The 21,791-nt window shown below is 47.5% G+C and overlaps 1 protein-coding gene and 1 pseudogene across 1 annotated transcript; both read right to left on the reverse strand.

Moving 5' to 3' along the window:
- Positions 1 to 8,524: 8,524 nt before the first annotated feature.
- Positions 8,525 to 9,448, reverse strand: LOC137167584 (olfactory receptor 52P1-like; annotated as a pseudogene).
- A 10,909-nt stretch (positions 9,449 to 20,357) lies between these two features.
- On the reverse strand, positions 20,358 to 21,296 carry LOC137167585 (olfactory receptor 52P1-like). The gene has a single exon (XM_067569796.1). It carries the CDS (start codon positions 21,294 to 21,296, stop codon positions 20,358 to 20,360), a length of 939 nt encoding a protein of 312 aa, XP_067425897.1.
- Positions 21,297 to 21,791: the final 495 nt, after the last annotated feature.

Here is a 21,791-nt window from a genome sequence, read left to right on the forward strand (position 1 = left end):
TGCTTACGCTTTAATTCCAATCTGTAATGACCTTTCTATGGGTTCTTTTAAAGTTGTACTGAGCTCTCTAAAAATTAAACAGACCATGCTCTGATTTCACTGTTTACCCCTCCCTCCTCCGAGAGCATTTGGAGGTGTACATTATAAGAGACACACGCCTTGATATTTTTATGCATGGTGGAGATAGCTGTAAACTTATTATACATCTTCTTTGGACTCATCCTGGGTATCGTTGTCTTAGCGGTTCTCTTTCTTGTTTTTTCTCCTCTATGTTTAATGGCTTGCTGCTCTGTATTTTGGTTCGTGGCCTCAATGTGACTCCTCCTGGGGTTCAGGGAGACCTTCCCCTGGATTTAGTATCGTGACGGTTTTAACCCCTTCCCTCTTCTCCCGTATGCCGTATTGAGGCCTTGATGAATTAACATGAGACTAACCAGGAAGCTCCGTCTATATTTTATCCAAGGTCCCCTAAGGTAGGCTATGACTTCATTCAGTGCCTTTCTCTTCAAAGTTATAGTTGCTAAACCTTGAAAGCTCTGTACTTTGTGCCTTCCTAAACTCACTGCAGTGTTCTCTGGCTCTTCTCAAAATCTGCCTACTTTGCTCAAAGTAGTGTAGTGCCAGTATCACGTCTGTTTATATGGAGTGGGGGAATATAATGCTCTGAGCTCTACCAATACGTTTTGAGTTGTTTCACATCTTTAGGAAGGTACAGAAGGTATGCTTTAGAGATGGAATGGGTTCATCTTTGTCTCCACCTTAAAGGGCAGCCCTAAATCTTATGTTAATTCTTCTTTCTTTGCTCTCTCTTTCTCTAGTAGCTTCTCTGCAAGCTTCTCTGTTTTTTTTTTTTCAAGCGTTTTTTAATTTTACCCTGTAATAATGTTCCGAATTCCAGGCACTGCCTCATGCCTTTTTCTCAGAGCTATTGGAGGCTGAACAACTTGAAACCCTTCTCAGAGATTCGTTATTGGCCTGGATTATCTGACAGATTTGACTAATAACATTACACTTCACTTCTTACAGTTCCCAAGGAGTTGAAGTGCCTTTAATAAGCCGTGGTCTTAGAAGCTTAGGTGGCTGGGCTCTCTCTTTACAGGGTTAGAGAAATCCTACACTTGTGGACACTTCCTGACCACGCTGTCACTAGAATCTATCTCCATTTCCCCCCACTATGACACACACTAGCTGCACTTTTTTTTCTCATGCGGGCAGGATATGGAATTTGTGCACTTTTTGTCAAGATTAAGATCTTTGGCTGCAGGGCTGGATTAACCTATTGTGTGCCCGGTGCCAAACATGTTTGTGGGCCCCGAAGGGAATGATTGTAAAAGACAGGAGATCACACAGAAGTTGTTTTTGACACAGTCCACAGCTGTACAAGATTTATTTGTGTGTTTAAGTTGCTGATGGAGGTATCTGCCACTAAGGTACCAGCAACGGTAACCCAGCAGAAAGAAGAATACATAAAAGTGTACATAAAATAAATAAATAAAAACCAAACCACTGCATGTGGCTATTGCTCCATTTACAAAGTTAAAAAAATGTCTTCAGATTTTTTGGCATGACTTTGCTGCAGCAAATGTTTCAGTTAAATTGTAGAAGTCTACAGAGTTTGCCAGCTGTGACTGAATGGACAACAGAGTACGACTAAGTCTTTCTTGCACCATTGTAGCACCTAAAGCACTTTTTGTCCTTTTTAAATGTGAAAAAGACTGTTCATCATGACAGTGTGAGACTGGGCGTGCCAGGTTAATGTATAGGGCTGTAATGACATTTGGAAAGGCTATTTCCAAATTATGCATGTTCATTATTTTCAGCATTTGCAGTGGTGTAGGCAGAGCTTGTGATAATGGCTTGGAGGCAAGTTGCTTTATGAGTGAGAACCTCTGTACCTATTATTCAAACATCTCTTCACGGAGGTCACCGGAATTAAACTTCTCAGAGACTCTAACAGCAATACTGTCAAGGTCACCTGTTCAAAATGAGAAATTGTTATTGTATTTCTGCATATGCCTGAAATCTTCAGTTGAGATGAATGAGAAGGGAGTTATCTGTGGTGCAGAATGATTCTACTTGGAACTTCTCTTCATGAGTCAGAACAATTATCAGCCACATGCTTTGGATGATGTTGCCTCTTTAACTGAAAGTTAGATGTAGAGCTTAAGGATGTTGCAGTTTCATGGCATTTGTGATGGGGTGGACTCGGTCCGGAGGCTCCGCCTCACCCTGCCCCAGGATAGAGCAGAAGAGAAGTTCTCCAGGCAGTATGGAATGGTGGCAGAGGAGCAGCCAATCAGGGGCCAGAAGGGCCATACTCATATAAAAGCAAGCAGCAGAGGCAGAGCCTTCCTTCAGTTGCTGCCTGGAGCTTGAAGGGGGAGGACCCGATGCCTGGCTGGCTAGAAGATCAGCAGCCCTGGAGATAGCTCACTGCAGACAGAACTGAGGGTAGGGAAGGCTGCTGAAGATCGGGTGCCTGACTGGCTAGAAGAGTAGCAGGATGATGGACACATCAGTGTGAGCAGGCTTAACCCAGGGGACTGAGCCCAGAACCTAGCCAGACCAGGTGAGGGTACCGTGATGGGCCCTGCTGCTCTGGTTGCAGACTGAGTCCAGGGAGGGGTGTCATAAGGATGGACCTGTGCCTCCCTTAGCACACTTTCACACCTCTTATAGTTTGGGAACCACTGCTCTAAACAGATCTGAATTAAAGCAACTGCCCAGGACAAGCACAAGAAATGTCTATTGGAATGATTGGCCAGTTTTCATCTCCGACATACAGCTCCTCGTCACCTGCAGTGCAGCGTTCAGCGTATTTGGCTGAGTGATGGTGAGTTGATCACCAGCTGCCTGTGAGCGATGAAAGCGATTGGAAAGCTGTGCAATTATTCTGCCGAGACGCCTGTAAAACATGTTCACGTAGAAAAAAATCTTTCTGAGTCAGCAAGTCTTTCACCGTGTGACGGCCCTCGCTCGGGGTCTGTTGGCAGGGGAGTGCCGCCTAGTAGCCAGGGCTTAGGCTGTGACGTGCAGGGAGCTGTTGGCAAGGGAACCTGGGCCCTCCCACTGCACCGGACACAGACCAAGGGCCCTTGGAGGGCTTTCAGTGCTCTGACAGTGGGGGATGACAAGGTGGCCCTCCCTGGGCCACTTCCTGCCACCTCTTGTCCCTAGACCGCTGCCTGGGGCGAGGCAGGTTGAGGGGAGTCTGCTCATCACAAGCCTCCTTCTGGCAGCTGCGTGTAACGAGGTCTTTCTCCTTTCCTCTTGGGCAGCAACTGCCTCCTTCTAGGGTACAGCCCCTCCTGGGCCAGATTGGGCTAAGGGCTTTGCCCTGCTGGCGTAGTCCATAAGTAAAAATAAAGGGATCAGTGCATTCCAGAGCCACAGGAGCGGGCAATGCTCCTCTCAGGATGTCCCTGCAGCAGACTTCCCTTTTCTCAGGGCAGGACATTCAGGCAGTTGTTTAGAGGGAGATTCTGCCTTCCCTCAGCTCATCTCTCCTGGAGCTGCCATGACCAGTTCTGCTCTCAGTCCTGGTCTGCCCCCAAAGAGCTGCTCCCCCGTCTTTGAACTCCTCCTCCAACTGAATCATTTCCTAGGTCTGGAGGCCTAAGGGAAGAAACCCTGCCACACTTATCATGCCCACCCCATGAGTCAGAGGGGCAATCCTCTGTTACCTGACAGCTCTGTGTTCTTGGGGAACAATGGCGCAAAACCCCTACTCTCTCTGGCTCACATGAATTCTCCCCAGCCCCTGCTTGAACGAGAAACCAAAGGCATCTAAATATGAAAAGGCAGTGGACACAACTAAAACCCTCCCATCAAGGATGATACAACTCCCCATGCCTCATCTACATCAAAGATGTAAAATGGAGGCATCTCAATTAGCACATCGAATGGAGAACAGAAGCCTCATCTACATCAAAGATGGAACATGCACTGAACTCTGGGATTGGTAAAGCAGGGACCGCACTGAATTCTGGGATTGCCAAAGCAGGGACACATTGCATGTTGGGAGATCATGATGTAAATGAACTCACACCTGCTCACATCCAGCTCTGCAGTTATCAGACCATTCTAGTTATTGATATGTAAAACACTGTATCCTGGTTGCATTGTGAGCTCCCTCTCAAGGATAACCATCAATAGCCAGGAATGATCAGCTCCTTTTGTCCAGACATTGTTTATTCATAAACAAACCTGGTGTCTACAAAAACCCCTACCCAAGTTCAAACCCCTATTCCGATGCTTGGATCCAAATTCTGCATCAGTCCCACTGGAACGTCCCCTCTCCCTGACTGATTGTGTTGGGGGCTCTGCCTGTCTCAAGCACTCCAGCCCCTCAGCTGAACATCCTGTCTCCTGGGAACCTCTGAGCTGCACAGAGTGGTGAGACCCCCACCATTTCTTCTTCCCCCAACACACTCTCTCTCTCTCTGTCTTAGTCCAGGTATAACTTCCTACTTTTGTAATCAAACCTGGGATAGCTTTCTCCAATACCTCAACTGTAATTGTGTAGTATTGCAAACATTTGATTGTTTTCTCTCCTTGTATGGTATTACTGTTAGTATCATCAGTTTTATATACTGTGGCACAGGCAGCTAGTTTAGCCCTCTCGTGGGTACGGTGCCTTCTTCGGCCACGACCACGGCGCACCAGGGGGGGAGCAGAGGGGGGGCCCGGTCCCGCCCTCTGCCCCGGGCCCCGACCCAGGGACCCTGTGCGGAGTAGTCTTCAAACGTCCGTGACTTACTCCTTCCCTGGGTCGCCTCTCCTTGGCCCCACTGCTCGCCGTCTGCTTCCTGGAACTGGGTGGGGAGGGGTTCTCCCTCAGGCCTGTGTCTTGGGTCCCCGGCCGCAGCCAGACAGGTACCCCCCCGATCATTTCTGGTACCTTTGGGGCCTTACTATGTGGCAGTGGTTGCTCCAAGTCCTGTAGCCGCTCTGCTCTGCTCTGCTCTGCTCTGCTCTGCTCTGCTCTGCTCTGCTCTGCTCTGCTAACTCCCTTCCAGCTGCCCCTGTCTGCCTGACAGGGAGGCTTTTAACTACTGGGGGCAAGCTCCTTGATTGGCCTCAGCTGGCTTAATTGGCCTAATTGCCCCAGAGTAGCCCCAGCTGGATCACCCAGGGAATAGGGATTTGCTCATTCTGGGGCTAATATAGACCCCCTCTACTACCCTCCTGTAGCCATCAGGTCTAACCCTGTCACAATACCTAGCAATAAAATAACTGTTATAATCAAGCTGGTTGCCACTTTCTCTCTCTCTCCAAACTCCATTTACTCCTTTGTGTTCTTGATCCCTATCTTTCTCTGCGGTAACACTTCTTTTACCTAAGCCAAAGATCTCTGGAGTGCCCAAAAATCCTGTGGGGTTTGCTCATCAAGGGGGTTACTGCTAGAACAATTGTGGTGTAAAGGGACATGTGAAGGGGACAGCTGAGAAGTGCTTCTCTATCTAGCCTATGGAGTCTAGGGGCAAATAAGGGTGGCGGCTCAAAGTGCTGTTTGACCCAGCCTGATTGAGTCCAGGGGCAAATAAGGGGAGCAGCTGAAAAGTGCTCAGAAGTGCACTCTATCCTGGTGCGTTGAAAAGGGGCATATAAGGGTGGCCACCGAAAGTGTGGTGTCACCAGCCTGCTGAGTTCAGGGACACATAAGGGATCAGCTGAGAGTGCTGATAGCCCCATCTGCTCAGATGCACTCGGTTAATCTGGAATGTGTGTGTGTATCTGTGGGGGGTTTATTTGAATCTGGGGCTGGAGGAACCCAGCCCTGAAAACCTTAGGTCCTGCAGGATAGTTCCATTGGGAGGGGACTTGTAGCCATATGAACACACAAGTAACACAAGCAGTACATTAATAGAATCACACCCCTAGAATCACACCCCCTTCCAGGAAGGTAACCCTAATAAATGAATATACCTCAAGGTGACAGGCAATCGGGTAACACCTCAGACCCAAACCATGGCTCACACTGAACACTCTAGGACAGAGATGCTGAGGGGAGAAGCAAAAATGAAAAAGATTGAATTGGACATTTGGTTTGGTCACTACCACACAAAAGCCAGCCTACGAGACTGTCTTGTCTGGTGACGTCTCCCTGCATTGGGCCCTCTGCCCAGGTCCCCACCTTTCTCTCCCCAGTCGCTTACCACATTCGGCTGCTATGTTACTTGTGGCATGGCCGGCACCCGCTATCCCAGCTCTGGCTCCACAGCTCCCCGCTGGCACAGCTGGTCTCGGTTGCTCCAGCCCCTGGCACTGGCTCAGTGCGGCTGCTCCACCTCCTGCACAGCTCTGCCTTCTAGCCTACTTCTCTGGCCCCTCTGGTTTCTGGCTGCTGCTGCTGCTCTTCCCCCAGCTCCACTTAGCCTACTGCTCTCTCCTTAGCTCTGCCCTACGCAGGGTTGCTAGATTTCTACTACATCCATGGCTCAGAGTCCCTTAAAAACTAGCCCCAGGGTAGACCAGGCTAGTTATTGAAACAAAGCTTTTGTTATTAACACATTGGTATTGTGGAAACATGAAGTAGCTTAGAGGCTGAAGGCATAGAGGCAGTTAGTAATGTGCTGACCGATAAGCATAATCAGCTAGGTGTGGACGAAGTTTTCTCTGAAGCTAAATAAGATAGCAAACTGCCCTACTGTCTCTTTCTTTTGACTGAAGTTGTATTTTTCCATTTTAACAATGAGCTATGCACATGCCTTCCTTTGTAACCAAATATGGAAAGTTCCTTGTACAGCTGTATACGTGACACTGTTTGTGCAACTCACGGTTATTTCTTCTTTGTATCATGCATGCTTAATGCACTTTTGCTGTATAACAATAATTTGGGAATAAATCTGTATAAAAAACCCCATGCGACGCAGATCAGGGGCGCAGTTCAGCTGAAGCTGTTGCCCCAGGTTATTACCTTGTAATAAAGGTCTTTTCCTTGCTCACTGAAACAGAAGTGAAGACTGTGTTTTCTTCTACAGTATCTACATCAAATAACAAGGAAAGCTTTCCTTAAACACAGAGCTTTTTTTATTTAATCCAAGCTGGGTTACACGCCCCAGCAGAAGTTCCTCCACATTAGCACCACAGCTATGAGCGGACAATTAAATTCAAAATGAGAACCTCAGTCCTGGTACTTGTGTCCCACCAAAGGGTTGGCAGATGTTTCACGGAACAAATAGCGAATGACGGCAGCCTGGCCTCTCCAGAGCACCCCTTGTAGATTTTCCCAGCTCTCCTGAATTCAGGACCTGCCCCTCCAGCCAGATTGCTTTAAACTCCTACTTCTTCCTCCCCCACCAGCAGGGGAGCAAATGGAGGAAACCCCACAATGTTTCCCCTCCCTTCTGGACTTTCCTTTGATGAGAAATTGGGGAGACGGATTTGCAGAGGATGTTGGCATCACCCTGCAAGGAGTAAGTCGGCTGCTGGAAGCCAGGGTGAGACTACGATGCTTGTGGGCTGGTTACTGATGCTGGACCACGAGCCATAACAGCACACTGTTAAGGCCCCCAAGGTTACAAAGCTCGTGGTGACAGACCCATTCACTTCTCTAGTTGATGCCCAGATGTCACAGACTGTGCCATTTTGCAGCATCTAGGTGAGGTGCTGTCTGGAAAACACTGAATCCCCTTGATGACAGAGAGCACATGGGAAACCCTTCAGAGAGAAGAGGTCACTTGCATTAGAAAAGGGAATTTGACTAGTATAGAACTGGAAAGCTTGAGGTTGTGTCTTTGTTTATTTTCTGTGTAACTCGTCTATGTTTGCTTTTCCTCACTATTTCATCTGGTCCTTTTCTGCTGAACTGCTGCCTAGCCAATCGATCCCTAGTCTGTAGCAGTGCATGGGATTCTTCCATCCTTCATCTTTGCATCTGTGATTTTTCTGTTAAATAGACTTTTTGTTTATTTTGTCCCCAGTCTGTGTACAATGTGTGTACTGAAAAGAACTGATAATTGAGGGCAGATTTCATGGCTTTTCGGGGAACAAAGCAGAGGAGAAAACTCCAAGTGTCTCCTAGGTAAGAATTCAGAGAGACTGATTTGGGGAAACTCAGGACTGGAAAACATTGTTGGGGCCTGGTGGGTGGCAGAGTTGGGCACCTTGTGGTGGCAGAGAGGGGAAAAAGTCAAAGATGGAGGAGAGTGAGGAATGGTGAAAATCAACAACCATACTGATGGAAAATAGGTTTGAGAGCATATGATAAATCATCAGGGATGGTGGTCTAAAAGTCACAGAAAAGACTAGTGACAGGGTGTGTGGGGCTGGAGGATGACAGGTGATTCTGAAAGAGATCAGATGATGGTTGGAGAGATGTGACTTAGCATTGGAGAGGGCACTGCTCGGTGACGGAGTGATAAAACATTAGGTGTGAAGAACTTCTGAAACTGTGAACTTCCACAAGGCTGAGCTCAGACAGTTTGGGACAGAGCACCCTTGATTAAAGAGGACACATCCTCTCCACCTCCTGAGACGCAGCTTTAAAGTCAGTGACCCGAAGCGATCACATTCTGCAGGTCTATTTTCCCACTTTGTCACGAAGCTCTTTGGTCTTCACTCCATAAATGATGGGGTTGAGCATGGGAGGGACAAGGACATAGAAGTTGGCCAAGAGGATGTGAACGTGGGCAGCAATGTCCTGACTGAACCTGTGTGTCAGAGTGGAAAAGAAGACGGGAGTATAAGACATCAGCATCACACAGATGTGGGCTATGCAAGTGTTGAGAGTTTTCTGGTGGGCTTTCTTGGAGGAGATCCTGAGGACGACCCTGATGATCAGCCCATAGGACAGTCCAATGAGTGTCAGATCTAACCCGATGATCAAAAATGCTGTCCCCAGGACGTACATCCGGTTGACTATGGTATCCCCACACGAGATCTTCATCACAGCGATGGGCTCGCAGTATGTGTGCGGGATAATGTGGTTGGTGCAGAATGGCAGCCTCCGCATTAGCAGGGTCTCCATCAGAAACAAGAGAACAGCTCATGTCAATCCCACTAGCCCTAGATTAGCAATTCGTGCGTTGCTGAGGATGGTGGCGTATCTCAGAGGGTCACATATGGCGACGTAGCGATCGAAGGCCATTGTCACGAGGATGGCTAATTGCATTGCAGTAACTGTGTGAAGGAAGAACATCTGGGTGAGGCAGCCATCCACAGTGATGTCTTTGGAATGGAACCAAAATATGCTCAGTGCCTTCGGCGCGACACAGGTAGACATGCCGATGTCTGTGATTGCCAGCATGCAGAGCAGCAGGTACATGGGCTTGTGCAGGGTCTCCTCTTTGCCAACAATAAACAGAACCGTGAAATTTCCCAACAGGCTGATGATGTAGAACATAGAGAAAGGGATGGAAATCCAGATGTGGGCAGCTTCCAGCCCTGGGATGCCGTTTAGGATGAATGTTTGCCGGCCAGAGGGGCTGAGGTTGAAAGCCACCATGAGAGGATCGAAGCGCCGATCATGATATGAAATGCTCAGGGTGCCTATGAAGGGAGAGAAGCCCAGAGCGGGGATTTATTTATTTGATAACAAATAGCATGGTAAATATTTATAGTTATTAACAATCTAGAATGGGGGGTGAGCAATGATATGGCAAGATTTGCAGGTGGCACCAAATTATTTAAGCTGTGATCCAGCCCGGAGATGCTCTCATAGACAGCTAACGGAGCCAGTGAACGAGCAGCATGGTGGAAGATGACATTGAATGTCAATAAGTGCAACGTATACTCCCATTGCAGGGAAAAATGTGTTCTCAAACACCTTACAAGGCTCTGTTTTAACTGTATGAACTCAGGAGAGGGACGTGGTGTGACGGTTCTCGGCTCTGTGAAGTCCTGCTCAAAGTGCTAGCAGGCTGTTAGGCGTTAAGGTGACACCCTCATGTCGGTAGGTTATCCCCTGCAACATCTTCTTCAGCAGCCCCTGGAGAGTCACTGTGAGATGGAGGACACTGGATGGACCATAGCTCTACTCTACGATACAATTCTTCTTTTGTAAAGGAGTCAAGTTTTCCCCGTGGAAACAGACATCATCCAGACAGGCACTTTGTGCTCTGTTACTTCCCTTGTTTCTTTTGGTGAGACATATCTCTGAGAAAGCCTTCAAGAAAGTAACAAGTACAGTGGTTTCCTTATTCTGCCTTGTTAACTGACAGGGATAACCAGAGACATCCATCAGCAACGCAGCTACTTACCCTTCTCATAGACACATGGACTCTAAGGTCAGAAGGGACCAGTATGATCATCTAGTCTGACCTCCTGCACAATGTAGGTCACAGAGCCTCACCCGCCCACTCCTGTAATGTACCCCTGACCTATGACGGAGTAATTAAAGTCTTCAAATCATGGTTTAAAGACTTTAAGGTACAGAGAATCCACCAGCAAGTGAGCTATGCCCCACGCTACAGAGGAAGGCGATAAAGCCCCAGAGCCTTTGCCAATCTGCTCTCAGGGAAAATTTCTTCTCAACCCCAAATATGGTGATCAGTTAAACCCTGAGCATGTGGGCAAGACTCACCAGCCAGACACTCAAGAAAGAATTCTCTGTAATAACTCAGAACCCCACATCTAACATCCCTTCACAGGATACTGGCATATCTACCACCAGTAGTCAAAGATCAGTCAATTGACAAACTAGGCTGTTCCATCATAAACATCCCCTCCATAAATTTATCAAGCTCAGATTTGAAGTCAGCTACGATTTTTCCCCTCACTGCTCCCCTTGGATGGCTATTCCAGAACTTCACTCCTCTGATGGTTAGAAACTGGAGTTTCATTTCAAGTCCAAACTTTCTGATGGCCAGTTTATATTCATTAGTTCTTGTGTCCACATTGGCGCTTAACTTAAATAATTTCCATAACACAAATCATCCTAGTAACCCTTCTCTGCACCTGTTCCATCTTGGATTCAGCTTTCTTAAAAATGGGGGAGCTGAACTGCACACAGCATTCCAGATAAGTTCTCTCCAGCGCCTTGTGTAATGGGACTAACACCTCCCTATCTCCACTGGAAATAACTCATCAGATGCATCCTAGAACCACATTAGCTTTCTTCACAACCACATCAAGTTGGCGGCTCATAGTCGTCTTGTGATCAACCAGTAGGCCCAGGTCATTCTCCTGCTCTGACACTTCAAACTGATACATCCACAGCGTATATCAGAAATCCTTGTTATTAGTCCGTAAATGCATGAACTTGCACTTTCCACTATTAACTTTCATCCTATTTCTATTACTCCAGTTTACAAGGTCATCCAGCTCTTCCTATTTGATATCCCAAACCGTCTCTGTATTCTCATGCTTGAATACTGATAAAGTTTGCAGATGCCACAAAAACTGGGGGATCGTAAGTAATGAAGAGGACAGGTCACTGATTCAGAGCGGTCTGGATTGGTTGGTAAATGGGGTGGAGGCAAAGAAAATGTATTCTAACAGAGCTACGTAGACATATACTTCTAAGAACAAAGAAGGTAGGTTATGCTCACACATCTATCAAGGGAAGCAGCGACTCTGAATAAGATTTGGGGGCTGTGAAGGGGTAATTAGCTAAACATCAGCTCCCAGTTTAACCCGGCGGCCAAAAGAGTTAATGGGACCTGGCGTGATAATCAGGGAATCTCAATAGATGGAGAGAAGTTATTTTAACTCTTTCTTTAGCACTGATGGACCTGCTATTTGAAAATTTGCACGTTGATCCACAGAGATGTTTAAGGGGTGACTTGATAACAGTCTACAAGTACTCACATAGGGAACTAATATTGAATAATGGGATTTTCAGACTAGCCTGGAGAGATCTAACACCATCCAGTGGCTGGAAGTTGAAGTCAGACAAATTCTGACTATAAACAATGTGTACACATTTTAAACTGAGACAGTAATTAACCATTGGAGCAAGTCACCAAGGGTCATGGCAGATTCCCCATCACTGAGAATTTCTAAACCAAGGTTGATGTTTCTCTATAAACTCTGCTCTAGGAATTCCTGTGGGGCAGGTCTCTGGCCGGTGCTATACAGGAGGTCAGACTAGATGATCACAGTGGTGACTTCTGGCCTCAAGCTCTGTGAACACGTCCCTGCAGCACATACAGGAGTCAGCTGGAGGCATTTTGCCTGCAAGCTGGTGCCTGAGTTTACTGAAGGCATTTTTTTTTTACTCATGACAGTGCTGAATTTATCCCCAGAGGGAAGAAGTCTCATGTGACTTTGTAGCCCTGAAAATGACACGCTACATGTGTTTTTCACACGGCTGAGGCAACCTGTGAGCCACGGCATGGATCAACATTTCAGATAAGAAGAATACTGACATGACCCCATAAAATCTCCACCCTGAGGAATGTATGTACAACTGTCCCATTAATGGCTAACAGAGCTGGCTAACCAATGATCCCAGAGAGTTCAGGGTTTAGTGTCTGTGTCCGAGTGGCTCACTGTGTCAGCCAGCGGCGACGGTGTCACCTGCACATGGCAGCTGTATTTACCTAGGCACTGACATAACCTAGAATTCCCTGCTCTCATTATTTACTGTGCACACTTCTCACCTTGCTCGTTGTTCCTGTGTAGCGGCCTCCAAAGCCGCACACGGTGTTTGCGGTTGTAGTAAGAGCAGCATCACAGCACAGGTGACTTGGTATATGCTACTGTGTGTGTGACGTCCCTCACTGGCCAGAAACCATCACTGAACCTCCTAGCCAAGAGAGCAGGTGGGACATGGGGAACCTCATCCCTTCAGAGGAAGAGCTGTGGGAAGCTTGAGGTGGCTCAGTGGTTGTGGGGACCACGGGTGACTGGGAAGCCTGGAGAAGATGCTGGTGCCCAGTGTAGTGTTGGAATTAGAGCAGCCTGAGATGGTGAATGAGATTACAGACAGGGTCATATCCGACAGGAGAAGGAACCAGCTGAGGAGCAAAGATCAATGGTTCTTTCCACTGGGGAAATGCCTCAAGTTCCGTAATGAACATTTAACAACCCTAAAAAACACCTAGAAACAAATATGAGTAAAGGTTGTGACACCCAGGCTGCAGTTTCATGGCTCGCCAGGGGAAAGAGGCCCTGACAACAGCCCAGACACATGTGGGGCCAAGAAAGTTCCCAGGACTGACCTAGTACCAACAATCAGGAAGAAAAATTAAATTTCATCAGTGCTGCCTGCCTGTCCATGTATCCCCCACTGTCTATCCCCAAAAGCCCCAGTGCTTTCCTCCTGTCCGTTTTTACCCCCCTCCCCACCCCACAAAACCCTGCCCTGCCACACAGTGATCCCACTCATCCAGGAGCAACACCAGGCGCCGGACACACCACCCAGCTCATACAAATATGTACAAGGCCTAGGTTAAATTCGGTGTCTGCCTGCACTGGGAAAAGGGAGGATAAAGGAGGAGCAGCCTGCACAGCCGGTCCGGGGGTGAGGGGAACCCCAGCAGCAGCAGCTTAGCGTGTGCAGTGAAGGACAGTGACAGACCCGAGGGGAGGGGAGAGAGGACGTGGAGACTAAAAGGATCCAGCGCGAGTAACTCTTCCTCAGAACAACACAAAGCTTTTGCGAATTCCTGCCGGTTATAAACCCAGACACAACTTCCTGATGCTGCCTTTACATGCTGGCAATAGCTGAAGTTGCCAGGAGGATGTTGTGGGATTGCTCACAGGGGGAGGGATGGGCTGGATGGAAGAAGGTGTCAGAGACAATCTACTATAGTGTGTCCACATTACATGACAGTCTGAAACACCCCCCTGCCCCGGGAGATTGCAGGAGGGCTAGCTACACCTCTTTGGTGTGTGAATTAGGCAGGATGTCCATTCCCTATTTTGACCTTTTTCAGGACTCTGCACCACTGCGATGTGGATACTGTGTGTGCCTGGATCTCCCCCAGTGAGATTTCCAACACTTCTTGGTTATCTGTAAGTCAGAAATATGATTTATTTTACTATATTTTGGTGCTTCTCATCTTCTATCAAAAGGAAAGAGCAGACCACCCCCCAAAAATTTTTCACCCTAATTGGTTTGAACCACTAAGCTGTAAGTTTAACATTTTAGTTATTTGGTGCTCTGAGACTGGCCGGGCATGGAAGAGAGGGCATTCAAAACACAGGGGCCCTGATTTTGATCTCAGTGATATCAGTGTCAATCTGGAGTGAGCCACTTCAAGCAGATTGTGAGAGCAGAATCTGGCGAGTCTGTTAGACCCTGTGTGACCCATTCATGTTCTGAAATCTCGACTATCACACGTACCCACTGCAGAGGCTTTGGCTACACGTCTTAACATGACAGTAACGTTTCTGAAATGGAAGAATTGAGTGAACCAGAGAAATAACCACAGAGACCAAAAAAAGGGAGATACAGATGGAAGGACACAGTCAGAGACAATGAAATGATCTGAAAAACAAATATTTGTCTAAACAATTTATAATACATTTTTAGTTATACTTTTAAATCTCTTGGTGTTTCTGAAAACACTAAACATTTCAAGTCTCCATGCAGGAGAATTCCTGCCTAGATTGTTCCAGAAATGAACCCTTCCAGAGCCCTTAGCACTAACTTTATTGCAGAAACAGGCAACTCACTGAAATTCCACACAGCAGAGAGGAAATCTCCTTCCTGCAACCTGGAAATCAGTGTACGAATCTCACGTCTGATACACACAGTGTTGGACAGGGACCTTTATAATCCCCCCGTACAGTCCCTGTGGACTCTCTGGTTGGCCAGGACTCGGGGACAATTCCCAGCGCTCCGTGAGCAGTGGGAGCAGCAGAAAATAGACCCTGGAGAATTTCAGCCTAGGATACTCCCCCAAGAGTGAAGAAAATGATTAACTGATAACAGAGACTCAGATTGTCAGGACAAATTACATCTAGCAGACTTGCTAGAGTGGTCCTGCACTGATAAAACCCCAGAGAGAAAAGAAGAGCCAAGGTTAGACATGCTCATTTATCTATCAGCATTTCTGGGCTGCTGCTCATTGTCATAGAATCTGAGCATCCGCTACTACTCCCGGCTGATGAGCCCTGTGCTGAATCACTGAGACCGCGATGTGCATGTGGACAGGCTTTTGTATATCCTTGTTTCAAACGTAGGATTTCCACACACGGAGTAACTGTCCCTCCCATCCGCTAGCCTCTCTGACAGAGGGCAGTACAGATTGCCCCAGCTTAGTCATAAACCCCTTGGTGTGATATCCTGCCATGGGGAAGCGCAGCTTCCTGAGCCCCCTTCATTGATCAGCACGCGCCCTGAAGCCTGTGGACTGACGCCCTTTGTCTCTTTATCCCAGCTACAGTAACTGCACAGGCAGTCATTGGGGTGGGGAGGGTGCAGGGAGATGTTCAGCGGTGACTGAGGTGCCCGTTGTCCATCCACATTCAATGGGACTCTGCTGCCCACTGCCCTTGTGCCTTTGACAACCTCCCCTGCGGTCTGGTGGATCATGCGCTGGTCTGGAACTCAGGAGACCTGGTCAGTTCCTGGCTCAGTTGCAGACGTCCTGTGTGACCTTGGACATGTCATCTCGTAATCGACTCTGGGCCTTAGGTTCCCCTCTGTAATATAGGGAAAGCACTTCCCTGCCTTAGGAGGTTGTTTATCTCCTTTATCCTATCTCAGGATTCCGCCCCACTGTGACCTGGATACTGCACACCCTGCCCCGCACATTGTGCTTTCCTTCCCCTGTCAGTCCAGGAACAATCCTGCACCGCTATTCTCCCCCTCCAGGGGCCCCACAACTCCTGCTAATTTCCACAATCTAAGCTTCTGGGAACTTTATTTAGTCAACAGCTTTAAGAGTCTCCTTCTACCATTTTCAGTGGCCTCTCAACATTCGTGCTCCCATTTTCCACTGTCCATAAAATATAGCTGTGGAATCACATATCATCCAGGCCAGTGAAAAAACAGTTCCTAGCCTTTCGTAACCCTTGTTCTTTGAGATGTGTTGCTCATGTCCATTCCAATCAAGGTGAGCCTGCTGCAAGTGCACCGCAGGTGAAAGTTTTTTTCCTTTACTGGTATCCATTGGGTCAACTCTAGTGCTCACAAGAGTCGTGCACTCATGGTGCTGTTATATGGGTCCCTGCCAACCCTCCACCCACTTAGTTCAGTCTTACTAGCTAACGCCAACAGAGGCGCAGTCGGAGGGTTGGGTGTTTTGGAATGGACATGAGCAACACATCTCGAAGAAGAACAGTTATGAAAGTAGAGGAGAGGGCTCTTCAACTGGGACTAAAATGGGGGCCCAATGAGCCTTGAGAAGAGTGGAGTGAGATCCCAGGATAGGCTCAGCTAGCACATTTGAGGGTACAGCCTGTCCAGTCATTAGAGAAAATGGCTGGCAATTGAGTTGGAGGACGCTCATCGATGAGACCGATAGCCCATGGTATTTATGTGTTGTAAATACTCCAGCATGAATGGCGTGGATGACTGCAGGGAAAAACACCTTTCTCCACAGGCCAGATCAAGAACCTCTTCCACTTTTCCAGGTACATCACTGTACTGAATGGTTTTCTACTCCCTAGAAGGACCTCTCTAGTGGGTCCAGACTATATGTCAACTCTAAAAAGATCAGCCATGGAACTTCCAGGTCCAAAGATTCAGAAGAGTGGAAAGCCAACGTTGATGAGGCTAGACTGGGTTTATCATGATCATGGAAGTTCCTTACCTCCTGACCTTCAGCAGAACTCTGTGTATGAGTGGAGTGGGCGGGTAGAAGCAGAAAGAAAATACGGACAAGGAATACGCCTACAACCAAGGCCAAGCTAAAGGTTCAGGAAGGAGGAGAACTGCAGACAGTTTTTGTTGTGCCTTTTTTTGAACAAGTCTCTATGGGAAACACTGCATCTTTGGAAGATGTTCTTCACAGTGTCCCAGTGAATGGACCACTCATGGTTGGAGAAGGATCTTCTGAAATGATCCGCTGGCTCTTTCTGTGTGCCCGGAAGACAAGATGTCTCAAGATGGATTGAGGGGTCACACCGAATTCTCACAGGTGGAAGGCTTCCTGGCACAAGGGAGGAGTGTGTGATCCACCCTGTCTGTTTATTTAGAACATCGCTGTCGTATTCACTGTAAGAACAGACACACCTTTGCCCCCCCAGGTTGTTCTGGAATATTTCTCAGGCAAGCTGCACCTCTCTGATCTTTCTGATATTGATATTCAGAAGAGCTTCGCATGGCACCAAAGGCACTGGATCCTGAATCACCCCATATGAACCCTCCACCCCAGAGTCAAGGCCTCCATAACAAGAGAAAGTGATGGGTGTTGTCTCAAGAATGGGGCTCCCAGACAAACTGACCTTGGGTCTTGCCACCAAAAGACGGTATCGATTACAGAGGGAGGAACTGTGATCACCATGTCTAAGTGGTCACTGTCTTGTCCGTACAGTGACACTAGCGAGGACTGCAGCGGTCTGAGCCTCAATCTGTCATGTTGCACAATGTAGCTGTATGTGGCCACATGCAATAGGCGTTTCAGGCAATGCCTTGTCTAGTTGTAAGATGGTTTCTGTGACCTTCTATGATGCTGCCCCTGACCTTGAACCAGGTCTCTGAATGCAGAGCTCTGGCCTGGACTGAATTAAGGAATGCCCCTCTGAAATCTATTATTTGAACAGGTGAGAAAGTTAACTTCTGCACATTTATTAGTAAGCTTGTCCATATCTAGCTCACTTCAAACTCCACCTATCCCCTGACGCGGCCCATGATCAGCCAATTGTCAAGATGAGGGTAAACTTGGATCCTTTGTTTCCTCAGAAATGCCACAACGACTGCCATTTACTTTGCAAATACGTGAGGAGCTGCTGATAGGCCAAAGGGGAGGACAGTAAACTGGTAGTGAACCTGATTCACTGTGGATTAGAGGACTCTTATGTGACTCTGAAGGACTGAGATGTGAAAGTACACATCCTTCAACTCAAGAGCAGCATACAGTCACCTGGATGCAGAGAACAGATAATGGAGGCCAAGGAGACCATGCAAAACTTCAGCTTCTTCATGAATCTGTTGAGGTTTCGCAGGCCCAGGATGGGTCCTAGACAACCCTTGGCTTTCGGGATTAGGATATAACGGGAGTAGAAAGCCTTGCCCCTTAGCGCCAGAGGAACCTCCTCTGCTGCTTCCAATTTTAGGGGCATTTGCTCCCCCTGGGTTAGAAGCTGCCCATGAGAAGGTTCCCTGAAGAGAGATGGAGAGGGAGGGTAGGAAGGAGGGAAACACCTGAATTATAGGAAATATCCCAGTCCTCTCGTGATTAATACCCTAGTGTCTGAAGTAATATGGGCCAACCCCCAATAGAAGTCGTATAACTGGTCCAAAAAACACAAGGGGATTATATCCAGATACTGTTCTGGTGTGCCATCATCAGTCACACCTTCAAAAGGTCTGATTTCACCCGCATGATTGTCCCGCGGACCCAGGCTGCAAGTTGAGGAAGGACCAGATCTTCTCTTATATCTCCTGCCACATCTCCTAGTAGAGTTGTGCCTGAGTTGTGACTGGTAAAAGCGAGGTAAGGTTAGTGGTCTTTTTACACTATTGAATTTTATCCTACTGAATTGTTTGGTAAAACAAATCTAAAAGTGTGTAAGGCAACTTAAGTTCAAGCACAGTATCCTTCCTTTCCTGCTGTAAAAATAATGTGCAGTGTTGTTGTGCACTGCTAAACATATTGCTTTCCACTCAAGAGGTGGCTGCATTTCAGTGGCACATGACTTCTGTATACATTTTGTAAATCAAATCTCAAATCTCAAAGATGGATTCTTTCAAACATTCTGATTCTTTTAGGCAAAGGCAGGAGTTAAATCAACGTCACTCATTATCACTTTGGATTCCTCCCACGCTGAGTGGTGCAGACACTGATATTACCTCCTTCGTAAAGCACTTTGAGACCTAGAGAGGGGGGAGCTATTTTTGTTATTTCAAAAGTCCTGAAGATACCACTGACTCTTGCACTGTAATGTGAGGAGGTAGGTGCAGATTTCCGAGACTTCATATGAATGAATTATTATCACTAACTGACTCTGGTTAGTGTGGAAAATCCTTCCTTGATGCGAAGAGTTTGGGTGTTTCCCTAAACAGATAAATATTTAACACACTATATATTTTAGAATCATAGAATCATCTAGTCCAACCCCCTGCTCAAAGCAGGACTAACCTCAGCTAAATAATCCCAGCCAGGGCTTTGTCTAGCGCAGCTAAAAAACCTCCAAAGATGGAGATTCCGCCACCTCTCTAGGTAACGCATTCCAGTGCTTCACCACCCTCCTAGTGAAAAACTTTTTCCTAATGTCCAACCTAGACCTCCCCCACTGCAACTTGAGACCGTTGCTCCTTGTTTTGTCATCTGCCACCACCGAGAACAGCCTAGCCCCATCCTCCCTTGAATCCCCTTTCAGGTAGTTAAAGGCTGCTATCAAATCCCCCCTCATTCTTCTCATCTGCAGACTAAACAAGCCTAGTTCCCTCAGCTTCTCCTCATAAATCTTGTGCTCCAGTCCCCTCATCATTTTTGTTGCCCTCCGCTGGATTCTCTACAACTTGTCCACATCCTTTTTGTAGTGGGGGACCCAAAACTGGACACAGTACTCCAAATGCGGCCTCAGCAATGCCAAAGAGAGGGGAATGATCACTTCCCGTGATCTGCTGGCAATGCTCCTACTAATGCAGCCCAATATGCCGTCAGCCTTCTCGCAGCAAGGGCACACTGCTGACTTATATCCAACTTCTTATCCACTGTAACCCCCAGGTCCTTTTCTGCAGAACAGCTGCCTAGGCAGTCAGTCCCCTGTTTGTACCAGTGCATGGGATTCTTCCGTCCTTCATCTTTGCATCTGTGATTTTCTGTTCAATAGACTTTTTGATTATTTTGAGCCCAGTCTCTGTACAATGTGAGTCCTAACATGAATTCAGAGAGACTGATTTGGGGAGACTAAGGACTGAAATAGTTTCTTGGGGCCTGGTTCATGGCAGAGTTGGGGACCTTGTGGTGGCAGAGAGGAGCAAAAGAGTCAAAGATGGAGGAGAATGAGGAATGGTGAGAATCAACAATCATACTAATGGCAAATAGGGCTGAAATCATGTAAGAAAACATCAGCGCTGGTGTCTAGAAGTCACTGAAAGGCCGAATGACAGAGATGGGGGATGACAGGTGATTCTGACAGAGATCAGGTAATGGTTGAAGAAATGGAAGTTAGCAATGGAGAAGGCAGTGCTTGGTGATGGAGTGATAAGACATTCGGTGTGAGGAACTTCTGAAACTGGGAAATTCCTCAAGGCAGAGCTCAGCCAAATTGGGACAAAGCACCCTTGATTAACTAAGAGACAACCTTTCCCCCTCCTGTCATGCAAGTTTAAAGTCACTGGCCCCAGCCGATCACATTCTGCAGGTGTATTTTCCCACTTTGTTACAAAGCTCTTTGGTTTTGACCGCATAAATGATAGGGTTGAGCATGGGTGGGATGAGGAGATAGAGGTTGGCCAAGAGGATGTGAACGTGGGAAGAGATGTCCTGACCGAACCTGTGTGTGAGGGAAGAGAAGAGGTAGGGAGTATAAGACAACAGTATCACACAGATGTGGGCTGTGCAGGTGTTGAGAGCTTTCTGGTGGGCTTTCCTGGAGTTGAGCCTGAGGACGGCCCTGATGATCAGCCCATAGGACAGGCCAATGAGTGTCAGGTCTAACACGATGGTTACTAATGATATCACCAGTCCATACGTCCTGCTGACTGTGGTGTCCCCACACGACATCTTCACCACTGCAATATGCTCACAGTACGTGTGGGGGATAACGCGGTTGGCGCAGAATGGCAGCCTCCGCAGTAGCAGGGGCTCTGGCAGAACGAAGAAAACAGCTCGTATCAAACCCACTAACCCTAGCTTAGCGATTCGTGCATTGGTGAGGATGGTGGCGTATCTCAGAGGGTCACATATGGCAACGCAGCGATCAAAGCCCATTGTCACGAGGATGGCTGACTGCATAGCCGCAATTGTGTGCAGGAAGAACATCTGGGTCAGGCAGCCATCCACAGTGATGTCTTTGAAACCGAACCAAAATATGCACAGTGCCTTCGGCACAACGCAGGTAGACATGCCGATGTCTGTGAGCGCCAGCATGCAGAGCAGCAGGAACATGGGCTTCTGCAGGGTGTGCTCTTTGCTCACAACAAACAGAACCATGAAATTTCCCAACAGGCTGACGATGTAGAACACAGAGAAAGGGATAGAAATCCAGATGTGGGCAGCTTCCAGCCCCGGGATGCCGTTTAGGATGAACATTGGCGGGCTGGCGAAGGTCAGGTTGAAAGCCGACATGAGGTGGTTGTGTCGCCGATGAGATTCAGAAACGTTCAGATTGCTGTGAAGAGAGAGAAGCCCAGCGAGGGGTTACACACCTGATAACAAATAATACGGTAAACATTTTATAGTTCCAACAATCTAGAAAAGGGGGGGTGAGGAGTGAGGTGAGTACAATATTCCCCTCTAGTCGGCACTGTAGGCCCCAACTGGCCCCTGCTCTGCGATACTGTAATATAAGAAGGACCAAAGAAGGCCTGAGCTCTGGATAACATGACATGAAGCTTAAGGGTTATTTTTTACACTAAACACGAGAACAAAACTAGGCATTATAGATAAGGGAATTCCAGACCTATAGATTGTTCAAGCCACCCCAGGCTCCACTGTGATAATTGACTGAATAAGGACATCCTGCCTAAACATTCTGTGATTTAATATTCATGACATATTAGGACCCTGCTGTTTGTTACTCTGAGTGAATGTTTGGGAACATCTTGAAATCTGATTGCATAG

Source organism: Emydura macquarii, unplaced genomic scaffold (genome assembly GCF_026122565.2).
Source record: "Emydura macquarii macquarii isolate MOO-44397 ecotype Brisbane River unplaced genomic scaffold, CSIRO-AGI_Emac_v2 contig_2938, whole genome shotgun sequence".
Classification (NCBI taxonomy): domain Eukaryota; kingdom Metazoa; phylum Chordata; order Testudines; family Chelidae; genus Emydura; species Emydura macquarii.